Source organism: Rhincodon typus, chromosome 27 (genome assembly GCF_021869965.1).
Source record: "Rhincodon typus isolate 14 chromosome 27, sRhiTyp1.1, whole genome shotgun sequence".
In the NCBI taxonomy this organism is placed as follows: Eukaryota; Metazoa; Chordata; class Chondrichthyes; order Orectolobiformes; family Rhincodontidae; genus Rhincodon; species Rhincodon typus.
This window is the reverse complement of record NC_063358.1, coordinates 13,926,484-13,943,283: the sequence shown is the minus strand read 5'-3', so window position 1 is coordinate 13,943,283 and position 16,800 is coordinate 13,926,484. Positions and strand designations below refer to the sequence as shown.

At 43.2% G+C, this 16,800-nt stretch overlaps 1 protein-coding gene across 5 annotated transcripts in view; it reads right to left on the bottom strand.

Annotated features, from left to right (window-relative positions):
* zdhhc18a (zinc finger DHHC-type palmitoyltransferase 18a) overlaps positions 1–15,692 on the bottom strand; it is a 101,992-nt gene extending 86,300 nt beyond the window's left edge. For 2 of the 5 annotated variants that reach the window (XM_020536338.2, XM_020536343.2), the window contains exons 1-6: positions 14,801–15,692; positions 7,957–8,117; positions 6,867–7,016; positions 4,155–4,292; positions 3,473–3,521; positions 2,511–2,613 (exon numbers count right to left, since the gene is read on the bottom strand). In XM_020536338.2, coding sequence (XP_020391927.1) covers positions 2,511–2,613; positions 3,473–3,521; positions 4,155–4,292; positions 6,867–7,016; positions 7,957–8,117; positions 14,801–15,033 — 834 coding nt within the window. In that variant the 5' untranslated portion in view covers positions 15,034–15,692. The remainder of the gene's footprint in view (positions 1–2,510; positions 2,614–3,472; positions 3,522–4,154; positions 4,293–6,866; positions 7,017–7,956; positions 8,118–14,800) is intronic. The other 3 variants (XR_007264935.1, XM_048613006.1, XM_048613005.1) reach the window with 3 other exon arrangements.
* Positions 15,693–16,800: the final 1,108 nt, after the last annotated feature.

Sequence of the window (16,800 nt, the reverse complement as noted above, 5' to 3'; positions counted from 1 at the left end):
CCCCCCCCCCCCACCCCCGACCCCCGACCGTGTCTCCTGCATTTCCCGCAACTCATCCCTCACACCCCCTCCCCGCAATAACAACCAAAACAGAATCCCCCTCGTCCTCACGTTCCACCCCACCAACCTCCGGATCCAATGCATCATCCTCCGACACTTCCGCCATCTGCAATCTGACCCCACCAAAGACATTTTTCCCTCCCCACCCTTATCTGCTTTCCGGAGGAACCACTCTCTCCGGGACTCCCTTGTCTGCTCCACGTGCACTTCTGCTAATGTGGGATACTGTATCCGTTGTGGGTTCCTCTACATCGAGGAAACCAAGCAGAGGCTTGGGGACCGCTTTGCGGAACACCTACGCTCGGTTCGCACTAAACAACTGCGCCTCCCAGTCGCGAACCATTTCAACTCCCCCTCCCATTCCTCAGACATGTCCATCCTGGGCCTCCTGCAGTGCCACAGCGATGCTACCCGAAGGTTGCAGGAACAGCACCTCATATTCCGCTTGGGAACCCTGCAGCCCAAAGGTATTAATGTGGACTTCACAAGCTTCAAAATCTCCCCTCCCCCTACCACATCCCAAAACCAGCCCAGCTTGTCCCTGCCTCCCTAACATGTCCTTCCTCCCACCTATCCCCTCCTCCCACCTCAAGCCCCACCTCCATCTCCTACCTACTAGCCTCATCCCGCCCCCTTGACCTGTCCATCCTCCCTGGACTGACCTATCCCCTCCCTAACTCCCCACCTACACTCACCTTTACTGGCTCCATCCCCGCCTCTTTGACCTGTCTGTCTCCTCTATCCATCTTCTATCCGCCTCCCCCTCTTTCCCTATTTATTTCAAAACCCACTTCCCCTTCCCCTCCCCCATTTCTGATGAAGGGTCTCGGCCCGAAACGTCAGCTTTCCTGTTCCTCTGATGCTGCTTGGCCTGTGTTCATCCAGCTCTACACCTTGTTATTTCAGATTCTCCAGCATCTGCAGTTCCTACTATCTCAGAAGAAATATTGAGTTAGTTTAGAAAACAGATCATGCACATCAGTTCCCAAATGCGTTTCTCCAAGTCTGCAGCCATTACTGAATATGTAAATTTATGATGTCCGCTAACTCATTTGTTGGCCGTCATTACGTATGTACACAACTTCAGCTATTGCCCTTTAGAATTGTGTGCTGGTTGTTTCATACAAGTCACTAACCCTAAAAAGGTGTTTATCACTGCTGGTCTACATGTTTGCTCATTGGCAAACTGGGCTACTCTGTTACTGTCCATCTATTTTTAATCCATTCAAAGTATATTTTACTGAAATTTATAACAGACAGACCATGAGTCATTGCTTGATAGTGAGAGAAAGCAGCTGAGATAATGAGCCTGACCAGACAACAAGAGACCAACTGCGAGGGAGCAAAACCAAGTAATAGAGTCTGATCGACTGACAAGAGAACAGCGAGGGAGACAGATTTTTTCATCCCACAAACATGCAATTCAAACATAAATTCTAGCTGCGTGCTCACTAACTGCACCACTCAGTAATATTAGGAACAAGCTGACGTTCAATCCATATTCTTATTAAATCCAGTAAACTGGAAAATTCAAGAGAATTCTGAAAGGTGAAGCATGTTCACACAATGACATTATAATTAGTACAGCTTCATCTCCCCACAATTAGTTGTAATTATGCCACATGCTCGCGGAGAAACCAGTCAAAAGTCGTTTGCAGGCTTTTAGCGGTTGGTGAGCTGGCTGAAACATTACTGATTGAACACTGGCTGGCTCTGCACATTAATAAACTGTTTTATTTGTTCCAATATTATGAATTGTTTAATAATGTTAGAATAATTTTACAAAACAGGTACCACTTCAACAATGGGAGCTATGAAGCTGATCCATATCATTTCTGCACTTATACAGATAGAATGATTAGACTTTTTTCGACAACAGGCAATAATAGTAAAAACACAATTATACAGAGAACAATTTCACCAGACAAGTTAGACTTAAAACAATTTTCTAGATTTTGAACTGGCTATCGGGGCATCCAACTGCATTGAATGGAGCTGGATATCAGGATGTCATTATGCACTGAATGGAGTGGATACTGGGGTGTCCCTGTGAACTGAATGGAATAGGTACTGGGGTATCCATATGCATTGAATAGAGCTGGGTATCATGGTGTCATTGGGCACTGGATGGAGCTGAACAGCAGGGTGTTGCTGTGCATGGAATGGACCTGGATATCAGGGTGATCTTGTGCACTGAATGGAGCTGGATATCAGAGTACCCCTGAACACTGAATGGAACTATTTAGAAAGTGTATAGGTGCTCCTATTCACCTTCATAAAAACACTGAAGACAAAGGTGGTTGGATGCTTTTTTTCTGACTCATTTAATTGTGTGTCATAAAATAGGCTTAATGGAAGAATAATAAGCAAAACCCCATTTACGAAGGTTAGATATCACAGTGTTTTGTTTTTACTCTGATTCAAACACACAAAAGAGTCTGTCTACTCACATCTTCGTTTGTTGTCAGGTTGGAAGCCACCAGGTATGTGTGGAACCCCGAGAGGCCCAGAATGGACCAGACTGAGAAAAAACAGACCACCAGCTCAAGTGCGGTAAGTGGAGTCAAGGAAAATAAAATCAGAGTTCAAACCCAACACAAATTCTCTTAATACCCATCTTCCTTGCCCCCCCTCACAATGCAGATTGTTAACGACTCCTGACCTGTACACAGGTGATTCATTCAGCCTCCTTCAGAAGTGGTTTCTGTCTACCGCAGTCTTACTGTCATCACAGTTTTATTATTTTAACAAATCCTTGATTTTGACACGGGGGTGGCTCAGAGATTTATAATGAGTCTGCTGTCACCAGTTCAGTAAAGTACTTTGCAAAGTACTGCACTAAGGGCCACAGCTTGCTAATACCTGCGAGTTGAGACCAAAGATAATATTTCTCTCACTGTGAAGAAAATTAAAACACCTACTGTCTCCAGTCCAGTAGGCAAAAGTACCACTCAGTTTAATACTAAACATACAGGACACACAACGCCAGGTTCCATCACAGCTCTATTACAGATTCAGCTGGTGAGTCATTTGAGGCACTAGAAACTAGTCTGAATGCCCTGGGATACACAAGGGAGGAGACAGAAGAAAAAAAAATCTCACAGTATCCCTGTTTCCATTCATTCCAGCATAGACAACCTTCACCCTCAAGCATTTTCTCCCCCCCAACTATCCAGACTTGCACTTAAAACTGGCATCCATGGTATTTCAGGAAGGATAAAACCAATGGGAATAAGAGTCAGTCTCCATGGAACTGTTCCCCAATGGAAGTCAGTGCCTTTAGAAAGGCGAAAGTAAAAATTATAAATCAGAATTTTTATAAAGTTGGCAGCCTCCCCTTCCTTGATCATATGAGTCCCTCCAAATCAGACAACTGCGTTGGTGGTACCATGTCAGAGCAAGAAAAGGATATCTTGCTGGAGTTTCCTGGAGTGCATTTAACAATCCAGTGTTCTGAGATCCTGGGAGGGTGAAAGAAGAAAAAATGGTCAGTGCAGTGTGGACTCCCCATGCTGAGAAAATGAGACTATTGTGCAGTATTGGGCAAATTGGTAGGTACAAACTGCATTTAACTCCATTCAAATAGCAACCTCCTTATGCCTATTTTTCAATTTTGTAAACTTCAAGCCAGGTGATATTCAAGTTCTCCCTAGGGAAACCATTAAGTATGAAAATTTACCTGGTTCACGATTCCTTGGTCCACTGATCTGAATCTTAGGCCCTGATCCAATGTTATTCCTGTGTCACACCACGGTGAAACTCAGCATAGGCACTGGACGTTTTCCACGTTGTGCAAATAGTATCCCTCATCGTTTCAAAGAACTCATTAATATGTTTCCGTTTTCGTTCCTATTCTCAGCATGGCCCCTCTACATCATTTCAGACAGCAATCTGATCCCACACTGGCCTTCCCTCCTGGTTTCTTCGAATGTTTATTCACATACCAGCTCCCACTCTACCCTATTTCTGGGAAAGTCTTTACTCCTGGATTGGCTCCTGCTTTGATTTGCATTGTCACCATATCAACATCCTGGATTTATATACCTGTTTTAAAATAACAAAAGAAGTTCCAAGGGAAACTTTCGGGGACTTACGGAGTGTAAGGTGAGTTATTACACAGGCAAATATGAAAGCAGTTAGAAAGGAAAGTGAGAGCAGAAACATGTAGAAAAATCTGTAATTCCTTTTTCCGACGCAGTTTCCGACCCAAGGACAGTGATGGTCAAATCGTTCTGTAAGAAAAGGGACAAAGATTCACAGTAGTACAGCATACAGTGTCACTATCTCTTCTCCAAACACAACAGCTCAATACTTAAGACTCTAAGCAATAATCAGTCTCCCAGTCTTCACACTTCAGCCTTCAGCAACCTTCCAATCCACATCGTTTCGTCTGTCCGCACATGAACCATGCGTTCCAATTTCAGCTCTCAAAACCCAGAGAGGAGCAAGGTGGAGAAAGATCCCATCTGCGTCTGTGATATTTCCAACATCATTGACCAATTTTAAGATACCAGATTCTCACCTCCCTTTTTCACCATGGATGTCCAACTCCTCTCTACCCCTGCCTTCCCATTAGTATTGCCAGAGTACTCTCCACATTTCTTCCCTGAACGCAGACTCAACTAACATCCATCCACCCACTATCAACCTCTACTTAGTTGAATCTGTTCTTACATTGAAAATCCTTGTCTTAGACTTTAAGATTTCTTATAAGTCAAAGGTATTTCCACAGGAACCATATGCCTGAATTTTTGCAGACTGTGTGGAAGATTCTACATTCCAGTCCTAAAGTTTCCTCCTTCATCACGTTTTTCAGTGCATTACTAATTAATTCCTGCTGTCATCTCAAACTAGAAAATGTAATCAACTTTGTAACCAGTTTCTCTTCTTTGCTTGGTTCATCTTTGAATCCATCCTTTGACTTTTGTTGCCCCTTTTCAGGTTTTCATCTGCTTCTATCCAGTATCCACTTCAAGGGCACCAATTTTCCTTGCAGAATTGCCAATACATCTTTCTTTTGCTCAACTGGGCTTTCCTCTCCAAAAAAGCTTGATCATGGCTCATCTCCTACACTCTCACCTTCCCTTCCTTTTCCACAATTTTGAGTGGGATTCCCTTGTCTGCATTGCCATCCCCTACTATTTCTGTTGCCTCTAGCATGCTGCTGAAAAGGCAATACAGCGTCTGAGCTTGCCCCACCATTTAATAAAATAACGGCAATCCAAAGGGTTTTTTTTTTAAAAACATGACATCCTGGTATATTAATCATGCAACTAAACACTCCAGTCTTTCTCACATTTCTAACCCCTCCCATCTCATTAGCTAGGGCCCCAAACGCTCCTTCCACGAGGAAAGAAATTTAATATACCATATTTAAAGCTCATGATGCTGTCTTGCCACTGGGGTGAACAAATACAGATTGTGAGATCACTTTGCTTAACACTTATGTTCAGTCCACAAACGTGACTTTGAGCTTTCCATCACCTGTCATTTTAATTCTCTATCTCACTCTTCCACTAGTTTCTTAGAACATAATATCCATTAAGGGGAGGCAATGGCCTAGTGGTATTATTGCTAGACTGTTAATCCAGAGTCCCGGATAACATTCTGGGGACCCGGGTTCAAATCCCGGCACGGCAAATCAACATGTATGGAATTAAGAATCTAATGATGACCATGATTCCATTACCGACTGTTGCAAAAACCCACCTGGTTCACGAATGCCCTTTATGGAAGGAAACTGCCATCTTTACCTGGTCTGGCCTACGTGTGACTCCAGACCCAAAGCAATGTGGTTGATTCTGAACTGTCCCCTGGGCAATTAGGAATGGACAATAAATGCTACCTAGCCAGCGATGTCCTTATCTCGTTAATGAATAAAAAAATTTCAATTTTTCAACTTTACAGAACAGCATTGAATTCCACAATGTCAAATCATGACCGGCATGGCTTCTGACTTTGGAAGTTGATGCCATGCATGGACTTCGAAGGTGCATGCAGAGGTTAAAAAACCTTAGGTAACTTTAATCATAACCTCTGCCTCATTTCTCCCCCGCTGAACACAAGTAAATGCTTTTCTCATTTTATCTCCTCAAAAACATTTTTTTGATTATTTCACCTGTCCCCTTAAAATCCCTATGGTCTAACACCGCAATCCCTTTTCTCCTTTAATCTCCCCTGCTTTCCACCTTCCTTTTTACATTTTCCTCCTTTCCCTTTGACTTTGCTCCACTTTCCCTTTCTCAGATTGTTTAAAATCTGCTTTATCTCTAGTTTTCCAATTCCAATGAAAAGTCATCACTAAAAAATTAAGCGTTTTTCTCCTGAATATTTCCAGCATTTTCTGTTTTTGTCAGATTCCAGCATCCCCATTAATTTGATTTTGTATAAGGGTTTAAAGATAAGATGCTGTCAAATTGAGAGTTTTAGCTCAATTCCCACCCATAGTCCAACAGGTAGATGATGAAAGAACACAAGGATAAGGTTTAATGCCCAGAACTACATTGTTGGGATTCAGTGAGGGCAAATAAGTTCTTGATCAAAATCATTTATTGTTGGAAAGTAAATGGGGGACATTAATAAGGACAGTATCAGGACAGGCTTTGATTGAATGGTCAGTTAACACTCAAGATTTGAGGCAAAGTACCAGGTAGGCCATTGGCATCCACGGCACTGGACTCCAGCAATGAAGCAATGCCCACAGGGAAAAAGGCTTCCATCAACCAGCTCCCTGCGCTCTGGCTGCCCTCATTCAGTTTCTTGGACTCTTACTGATGTTCCAACACTTAGCCTCACCCTACACTCACCAACACAGTTGTCACACAGACTACAGTGTGATGTCCGTGGAGGCCGGAACATTTTGCAGCTGAAGCAGTACTTGAGTTTCACTGTCTGTCCATTTATCACCACTTCCTTTGTACGAGGTGGGGGCCGGTAACCTGATCCCCCAGGGTTATCTGGAAAACAAAGGAAGATTTGTTGTAGTGTACAGGGAATCAGGGGCTTCACCCAACTAAAACATTACAACAGTCTGAACCGCAGAAGCCCCATTAGTCTGGGGCTTAGAAGTAATTGTCTCCCAATTGTCCCCTCCCAAGCTGCATTCATGTCTCTTGCTGGGGTACAGGTTGCACAAACATGATAAGAACAGAGGCCATTCAACCCAATCTCCAGTTCTGGCATTAATGTGTGTATCCTTTAGTTCCATAACTTCTAATATCCTTGTCTAATACCAATTTATTGGTCTCAGTTTTGAAAATGTTCAATTCATCCCAGTTCATAGGTTCCGCTTTGGAGTAAAGACAGAGTTCGAGATTTACACTGCCTTTTGTATAAAGCAGCATTTCCCGACCATCACTCCAAGCAGCCTGAATCCAACTTTACAGTTACATTCCATTGTTCAGGATTCCTTCATCAACAAGTATTGAATTGACATAGTACCTTTAATTTAGGGAAAGTCACAGGACCATTATTAAACATAACTTGAAACCAAGCCACCATAGGAGGCAGAGAAGAAGAGTGGGTTTTAAAATGACTGAGAGGCAGATATGTTTAGGGAGGAAATTCTGGAGTTTAAGGCCCTGGCAACGGAATGCACAGCTGCCAAAAGTCAGAAGAAATAGGTTGGTTAGACAGAAACCATCAACTTCTTTAATCACATTTCCCCTATGTCTTTGCTACTCAGGGAATACCAATCTTGTCGATGCAACCTGCGTACACAATTTAACCACTTTAGCCCTCATGTTATTGATTTTAGTCCTGCTCCCAACTCCAAGGTGAACATATCCTCCAGTGCCCTGCCAGAGTACAGTTTACACAGTCTGTTAACTTGACAGCCCTGCCACTCCCATCATGCAGGAGGCACTCAGTTACATTGTTATATAGCAGTAAAGCTACCTATCTGCCTCTCCAGATCGGCTGCTTCATCCGGAGTGGCTCGTGGAAGAATCCCAGGGTCCGTGAAACTTGTGTGTAGCAAGGTGCTCACCACAAACAGAAAGAGCAGCCCTGCAATAATCGGAATGGCCAAAGTCAGGTTCTCCGTCAGGTAAGGACAGCTGTCAAAACAAAATGCAGACAGTTTCCATCAACTTGAATATTGGGGAAGATGTTTGACAAAGTCACGCAAGCAAAGTAGGAAAGGAGCTTATTAATCCATTGTTCCTGTCTGGCTTCAGTCTGTATTTTATTCACTATATATGCTTTAGGAAATATCAGGGAGGGGGGCGAAATTGCAGTTCACAGAATCAGGAAATTGTGCTACTACAGACAACAGTTGATCCAGCAGTGCAGCCCCTCAGCCCCAGGCACTGTCCTTCTGACGCTTAGAATTCTGCAAGGGGAGAGAAGAATTTCACTCACTATCACAATGACGAAACAGCAGAATTGATCAATATTAGACTTTGAAGGGGAGACTAGAAAGTTAGACCATTGTATACAGAGCCTTCTCTCAGTCCACAGCAAGGACCACAGCTTCCAGTCCTGCCTGAGAAAATTCACTACAGCAACCTGCTACATTTCATTAACAAAATGTTTCAATTATTTCATCACTGTTCCATGGGGCGCCCATGATCACGTGAAATGGTACTTGATTTGCTGAGAGCAGGAAGGGATAGATCACCAATTCTGGATTCCTGTCAGTCTGTATTAGTGACCACTGGATCCATGGCCTAGCCTGTTGCGTTCTGTTAGCTGATCATTAATGGAGAAGCAAAATGGGAATTCAGCTCAGATTCTGGGAAGTATGTATTAGCCAGCATGTACGGAGGCACTACCAAGAGATTACAACATTGGTATAGGCTGTTCAGTCCACATTTGTTTATTATTGTCACATGTACCAAGATACAGTGAAAAATATTGTTTTGTGCGCTAACCAGACAAACGATACCTGACATAAGTACATCACAACAAAATGCAGAATACGGTGCTACAGCTACAGAGAAGATGCAGAGAAAGATCAACTCTAATATATGAGTCAGTTCACAAGTCTGATGACAGCGGGGAAGAAACTGTTCTTAAATCTGTTGGTATCTGTTTTCAAACTATCTTCTGCCGATGCAAGAGGGTGGAGGAGACTGGAAGAGACTATAAGCAGGGTGAGAGGGATCTTTGATTACGTTGGTTGCTTTCCCAAGGCAGAGGGAAGTTTGGACGGAGTCAATAGAAGGAAGGCTGGTTTTTTTTGTGATGAAGTGGGCTGCATTCACAACTCTCTAATTTTTTGCGGTCTTGTGCAGAGCAGTTGCCATACCAAACTGCGATGCATCTAAAGACAATGCTTTCTATGGCGCATCTACAAGAATTGGTAATGCCGAATTTCCTTAGCCTTCTGAGGAAATAGAGACATAGCTGTGCTTGCTTGACTGTAGCATTGACGTGGATGGACCAGGATAGATCATTGATGATATTTACTCCTGGTAAAGCTCTCAACCACTTCGACCTCAGCACCACTGATAGAGACAGCGGTGTGTCCTCTACTCTGCTTCTTGAATTTGATGACCAGCTCATTCCTTTTGCTGACATTGAGGGAGATTGCTTTCTTTACACCATGCTGTTAACCCAATCTATCTCTTTCCCATACTCTGTCTCGTCATTGTTTGAGATCAGAACCACTACAGTGGCGGCATCAGCAAATTTGTAAATAGAGTTAAAGCTGAATTTGGCCACACAGTCATGAGTGTACAAGGAGTATAGTCAGGGGCTGAGTATGCAGCCTTGCGGGGCACTGGTGTTGAGGATTATTGTGGAGGAGGTGTTGTTGAACATCCTTACTGATAGTTTGGAACAGCAATCATTAACCCTCCACACAAGCAGCATCATATCAAATCAGTCAAGACCCCTTTATCACCTCCATAATCATTTTGACATGGCCTCTTTTTCAATCATTAACCACTGAGCATTCATTGCTTTCAGCCCAGATCATTAAGCATTGCTTGGAAGATGCAGCTAAAATGGCCAGTCTCAAGTGTCACTCTGAGTGGCACAAGATCAAAGGAGGAATAGGAAGAATGGAATTGGAGTTCATAAGATAGTCTGATTTCATCTAAGAATAAAACAGGAATGAATAAACTCTAAAGACTAATTTTATTTTCTGTATTTTTGATTGTTGACTAAAATGGAAAAAAAGAGACTGTTTAAACCTAAGGACTGCAGAAGGAATTACTGAATTTTTAAAAACAAGTTACAAGTTACTGAAACTCATTGTGTGTAGTGTTTACACTGCTGCTTTGTTCAAGTAGTGGAAGATATTTGTAGATGGCACAGCACCAGAGGGTGTGTCCACAGTGAGATCTGGCTGACAAATAGCCGGTTTGTGCAATTATGACCAGTCACGAATATCAAAACTCATCAGCCTGACAACAACTCTCTAGTTCCTGGGTATCTAAACAGCTTGTAGGAGAAGCCATTGAGTTTGCTGGAAGGGCAGTTGTGTGTTTGTCTGTGTGTCTGTCTTTCTCTCCGTGCAGTAAAAATACCTGAAGATAGCTGGTTATTTTGTTTCACCAGCTGCTGTAAGCTGCCACCTCTAATTAGTAACTAAGAGAATTTGCACTTAGTATACTAATTGCCCTCTGCCTCCTGAAAGAATTGAAAGAACCTGTAAAAGGAAACTGAAGAACAGAAAGTCCAAGCAAGCAAAAGGCCAGTTTCAAATGAATTCTATGGACTGGTACTAATGGACTGTGTTCCCCAGTTTCTTCCTCCACCTTCAAAAACCAATGCTTTTGGTTTGTCTATGTCCGTGCGTGCAGGAGGTTTTAAAAGTTGGAGAGAGTTTCAATTCGTACAACCATATGTTGATAGTCCATAGCTGTTTACCTGTGGTTAGAATTTTATCTGTAGTAAACAATAGATTTTGTCAGCTACAGGAACTTGGTTAATGCTTTCCGTTAAGCCAATTCCAACAAACAGATAAATCAGGGAGTTTGTGAGATTTGATTAAATGATTAACTTCTGTGGCAACTCAGAGTAATGCTACTTGGGAATCAGTGCACTTCCCCTCATGGGTGGTAACACGGTCTACTATCCTGCTCCTAGAGATGATATTGAAAGAGGTTGTTCACTCTTGTACACTCCTGTGTGGTGTCTGTCTGTCTATCCGTCTCTCTGTCTCTCACTCACACACACACTCGGCACAGGCAGCTTAAGGACATCAAACATCAACAAGATCCTAATTTTGCTGAGTTCTCCCACCCTCCAGCATGCTCTAAAATGTTCTATGACAGCAGGCATCCAAATTTGGTTACTGTTTCTCTAACATACCATGGGTACAATCAGCAATAAGATGGAGTTACACGGGGCACAAACAAATTTCAACACAAGGGCCGAGCAGGGCAGAATCTTGCTGTTGCCTGTGTATTGCATTTGCAGAGCTCATCAACTAATATTTCAAGGAATTCCTAATTCAAACATTTTGCAATTCCTCAGTGAGCTGCTGAACAAAAATGACTCAAAGCAACAACAGATTTAATATAACTGCCTGATGGGTACCAATTCTGCCTTTACGTCACTTGATTCAATCATCATCTTGTGCTGGTGAACGGCAAATCACATGATAAAAAGATGTACAGCATTTCAGCTCAGAGAAGCAATTCTCATAAAGTCACGCATCTCCGAATGCAATTATTGATAGTATTCCAGTAAATCACATGCAGCTATTTCCAAAACTATGGAGACTTCCTCAGGATGAGTCACAGGTTAGGACATTAATCTCCGAATAAAGCATCTGACACACAGACATCAACACAAATAAAACAAAGATGCTGGAGATCTGAAACAAAGAACAGAAACTGATGGCAAAACTCAGATTTGGCAGCATCTATGGGAAGAAAGCAGAGTTAAAATTGAGTCCAGGGGCTGGGTAAATTTTATATACAGCTTACTACATTCCCCCAGATCCAATGGGCTTTTATTTCTTTTAAACCAGTTTGCCATGTGGACCTTGTCAACACCTTGCTAAAACCATGTACATCATATGAACTGCACCACCCTCATCAATCCTCCTTGTTAATTCTTCAAAAAAAAAAAAAAAAGAAACAAAATTCAGATGAAGTTAGGAAAAAAAATTCCCTTAGCTTTAATTCTACATTTTGCAATCGAACCAACTGTTTTATCCATGCTCCTGCATAGTTCCGATAAAGCTCATTCAGGCTTGAGTAGTAGTACCTGGCCTTTTGAATAAGTACTTTTACAGCTTTCCAGACACAACCTCTGACTTCCATTTTGTTTCCTTACCTCTGCAGGGCTTTTAAACTTGTTTTTCTTGTTTTTGCTTTCAGACAATAACTATTGGTTCTGCCATTTCATTTCCACAAGACTTTTTTTTTTTGTTTACATATCCTTTTGGCCCTAAATCATCACTCTTTTAGTTTGATCTTTCCTGCCCTTCCCTACATCCTTCCTGCTTTTCCTCCCTGAAAACCTACATTTCAAACTATTTCCAGTTTTGAAGGTTGGTGACACGAAACATTAACTGTTTATTAAACACCTTTCTTTTTAAAGAAAAAAGTTTCCATCTTTTTCATTATGGCCTGAAGAGGAAAAAGCCTGTTTAAAACCAATGATTGTGGGAAGGATTACTCCGCTTTTTAAAAACGAGTTACCCACCACTCATTTTAAATTATTGTTTACATGGCTGTTTAAACAGTAGGTGGAGGTTACTACAGACAAGCTGCAACCATGGGCAGTGTACAAAGAGAAATTCAGCTGGCAACAAGTAGCTGATTGGTCTGTGATTTGTCATCGATAACTGGTCAAAGGCAAACCTACAAATCAATGTGGAAACAATAAAATGCTGGAGATCACAGTGGGTCAGGCAGCATCCATAGACAGACAGCATGGATGCTACCTGACCTGCTGTGATTTTCAGTAATTTTTCAGAACAGATTCCAGAATCTGCAGTAATTTCCTCCTACGAACCAACATGATTGGCTTCCAAATGGCTGAACAGCTTGTGGAGCTGAATGTTTGTTCAGACGTTATTGGGCCTTTGGAAAGAAGGGAGCTGTTCTGTTCTGTGAGATAAATAAAAAAAACACCAACCCTGAAAAGTACAGGAGAGAGAGACAGGTTAGTGGCATGGTGTAAAGACAACAAATCTCTCCCTCAATGTCAGCAAAATGAAGGAGCTGGTCATCGACTTCAGGGAACAGAGTGGAGGGCATGCCCCTGTCACTGTCAATGGTGCTGTGGAGGTAGTCGAGCTTCAAAGTTCCTAGGACTAAATATCACCAACGATCTATGCTGGTCCATCCATGTTGCGCTACAGTCAAGAAAGCACACAAATGCCTCTACTTCCTCAGAAGGTCAAGGAAATTCGGTATGCCCGCAATGACTCTTTCCAATTTTTACAGTTGTGTCACAGAAAGCATCCTACCCAGTTGCATCACAGCTTTAAGAACAGCTTCTTCCTCCCCACTGTCATCAGAACAGACTTCTCATGTGTGGGTTTCCTCCAGGTGCTCCAGTTTCCTCCCACAGTCCAAAGATGAGCAGGCTGGGTGGATTGGCCATGCTAAATTGCCCATAGTGCTCAGGGATGCCTAGATTAGGGGGAGGAGTCTGGGTGGGATGGTCTGAGGGTCGGTGTGCACTTGTTGGAGCAAAGTGTCTGCTTCCACACTGTACAGATTCTAAGAAATACAAGAGTTGATCTTTCTCTGTACATTCTCCGTCACTGTAACACTATTTTGCATTGTGTTCTATTAACCTGATATGCTTATGTAAGGTATGATTTGACAGGTTATCAAGCAAAACAATACTTTTCACAGTATCTCAATACATGTAACAATCAAATCAAGAAAGTCAGCATATTTTCTTCATCAGTTGCTGTAAACTATGGCTCTTAACCAATATATCAAAAGCTTTACAAGTGTGAACCAGTTGTCGAGTGCTGCCTCCAAGCAAGTGCATGTCCCTGGAGGAGAAAGATGGAGGAGTAGCAAGTCTTGACAGGGACTACTGAATTTTCCCAGCCTTTCCCTCCACCCTCAACACCTATTTTATTTGTCTTGCCTCTATATGTAAGAGGAGATTTAAAGGTTAGAGTTTTATCTAATATGTATTAACAGTTCATTACAATGTACATGCAGCTAGAATCTAGTTATTTGCAATAAACAGTAATTCTTGTTAACTAGAGAAACCTGGTCTTTGCTTTCCATCAAACGGAGTGTAAAAGACAGGCAAACTGGGGAACCTAGTACACTTTTTAAAAAATTTTAAGAACGTTGGTGATGACTCTGGGAATGGCAAGGCTTGATTTCCAGCACACTAGCCCAGTGAGGCATAACAATTTTTCTTTCCACAGAACATGCATGACTTGCTGACTATTTCCAACAGTTTCTTTAATTTCAAATTTCCGGCAGTCTGCAGTATTTTGCTTTCATAAGAATACAGGGTGATCATCAGTACAGTCACTTCAATCCATAGAACTGGAGAACGAAAAAGGCATAACTCTTATTACTAGTCACTGCGGGGATCAGACACTCAAGACTGTCTCAAATCGTCAATCCTATAACTCGGAACCACCAACACAAGATCCATCTCGCCGCAGACCATACAAATATTATTGGCTATTGTCTTCAAAATACACCCAGTCCAACACACTGACTGTGAGCTACTTTCTCCAATATACACTTGACTCTGGGCTGCCGTCCGAACACCCGCAAGCACAACACACACCGACTGTGGAACACACACTTTTCCCTCAGACCGACGGAACTTAAACAAGAGAAACACTTACTCGAAGCCGAAGAAGAGGCCGCTGGTACTAAAGATCAAGCCCAGAGTCAGGTAAAAGGCGCCGCTCTGCCGTCCGCTCATCAGCCGCCCATCGCAGAAGAACCGGTTCTTTCCCGCAAACGACTCCCACTTGCGCCGGCGCCGCTGCTTCCCTGTGGCCGGGGCCTGGGGGCCAGGTGTGGAGCCGTTCCCGGGCGCCAGCGCGATCTGCCGGTACTCGCACTCTTTCATCATCGGAGCCACAGTGATTTGCCCCTCACGGCCCTGGGTTGCAGCTCTCGGCGTTACTCACGCGGTCCCTAGGCCCAGGCCCGCTCCCCGGCTGCTGGAAACAGCCGCGCTCAACATTCGGACCCCAGCAACCGAGGAGCCGAAACCAAATACAGGAAAGAGTAACCAAAATATCCCACCTCCACAAAGACCGCCACCTAGCAGTGCCGAGGTAGACTCCCAGTATTCAACACTACCGCCACCTAACGGCTCGGAGGCAACACCACACAACTGGCGACTAGGAAGAAACAGCCCAAGCTCCAGGAACACCGCCACTTGACGGTTCGGAGGAGAATTGGTTTCCACCAACATCCATTCAATATTCTCATTTGGTGGCTTGGAAACCCAGCAACGCTGCCCCCTTGCGGCTGCTTTGAGCTGAACGCTTAATTCAGTTCCCCTCCATAGACACTACCCGATCTACTAATCTTTTCTTGCATTGTGTTTTTACTTCAGAAATATAAAACTGGCCTCCAACAACGCCGCTGCCTCGCCACTCGGAGAAAGGGGGAAATCCATCAATCTTCAATAACACCGCCATTTGGCGGGTCGGAAACAAGGAGACAGCCTCCGACACCACCACCACCACCTGGCGATCAGGAGAGCTACATCAGCCCTGGCGGGGGCAAATGTGCAGCCTCAAGTCTTAGTGATGGGAATATAAGATTCACAACATCATCCAGTAAAGATTCACAATAACAATTCCAGGGATTTGAAACTATATATATATATATATATATATATTTTCAGCCTGTTACACTGTGTAGTTTCTCCCAAGGCTGTATTAAAATTCTCAGGAGTGTCGAGAGCTTCAACTACATGAGCTCCTGAGATAGTAGGAACTGCAGATGCTGAAGAATCTGAGATAACAAGGTGTAGAGCTGGATGAACACAGCAGGCCAAGCAGCAGAGGAGCAGGAAAGCTGATGTTTCGGGCCTAGACCCTTCTTCAGAAGAGGCAGCTGGGAAAACTGGCAATTGTGGAATTGATGTGAAGTGTCAGAAGAACCATGAAGGTACGTAAGAAGAGACTGAAAAATGTCAAGGTAGAAAGAGACAAAAATAGAAATTGTTGGAAAAGCTAAGCAGATCTTCAGAAGAAGGGTGTAGGCCCAAAACGTCAGCCTTCCTGCTCCTCTGATGCTGCTTGGCCTGCTTCATCCAGCTCTACACCTTGTTAGATGAACTCCTGGATGGATTTCACCATGTCTGCCATAACACACACTAAATCCACTTTGCCCATTACCCATTGTTACAGTCACAGAGATTTTACAGAGAGTGGAAAGAGGTCATCCTTGCACTATTCAACATGTACTCCTTTGCCTTTTATGTCCACCCAATATTCATTAACTCCTAATCTGTTATCTGGCATGCCAATCTCTATCTTGCAGAGGCCGAGCTCCAACCCTCATCACTCCCTCCCATCTCCCCATGGGTCACAGCGCCGTTGCTGAAAATCAAGCTGTTATTCATCGGTCTATCACTGATATCACCACCTCAGGAGATTTTGTCTTCACAATTTCTAATCTCATAGCCTCCACCCTACACATATCTTCATCCCAAAACTAGAAACAGAACTATTCTAGCAGTCCTATTGTTTCAGCCAGTTCCTGCCCCACTGAATTCATTTCTTTCTACTTTGATAGAAACTGAAAGAATTGCAGATGCTGTAAATCAGAGACAAAAGTAGAAATTGCTGGAAAAGCTGAGCAGATCTGGCAGCATCTGCGA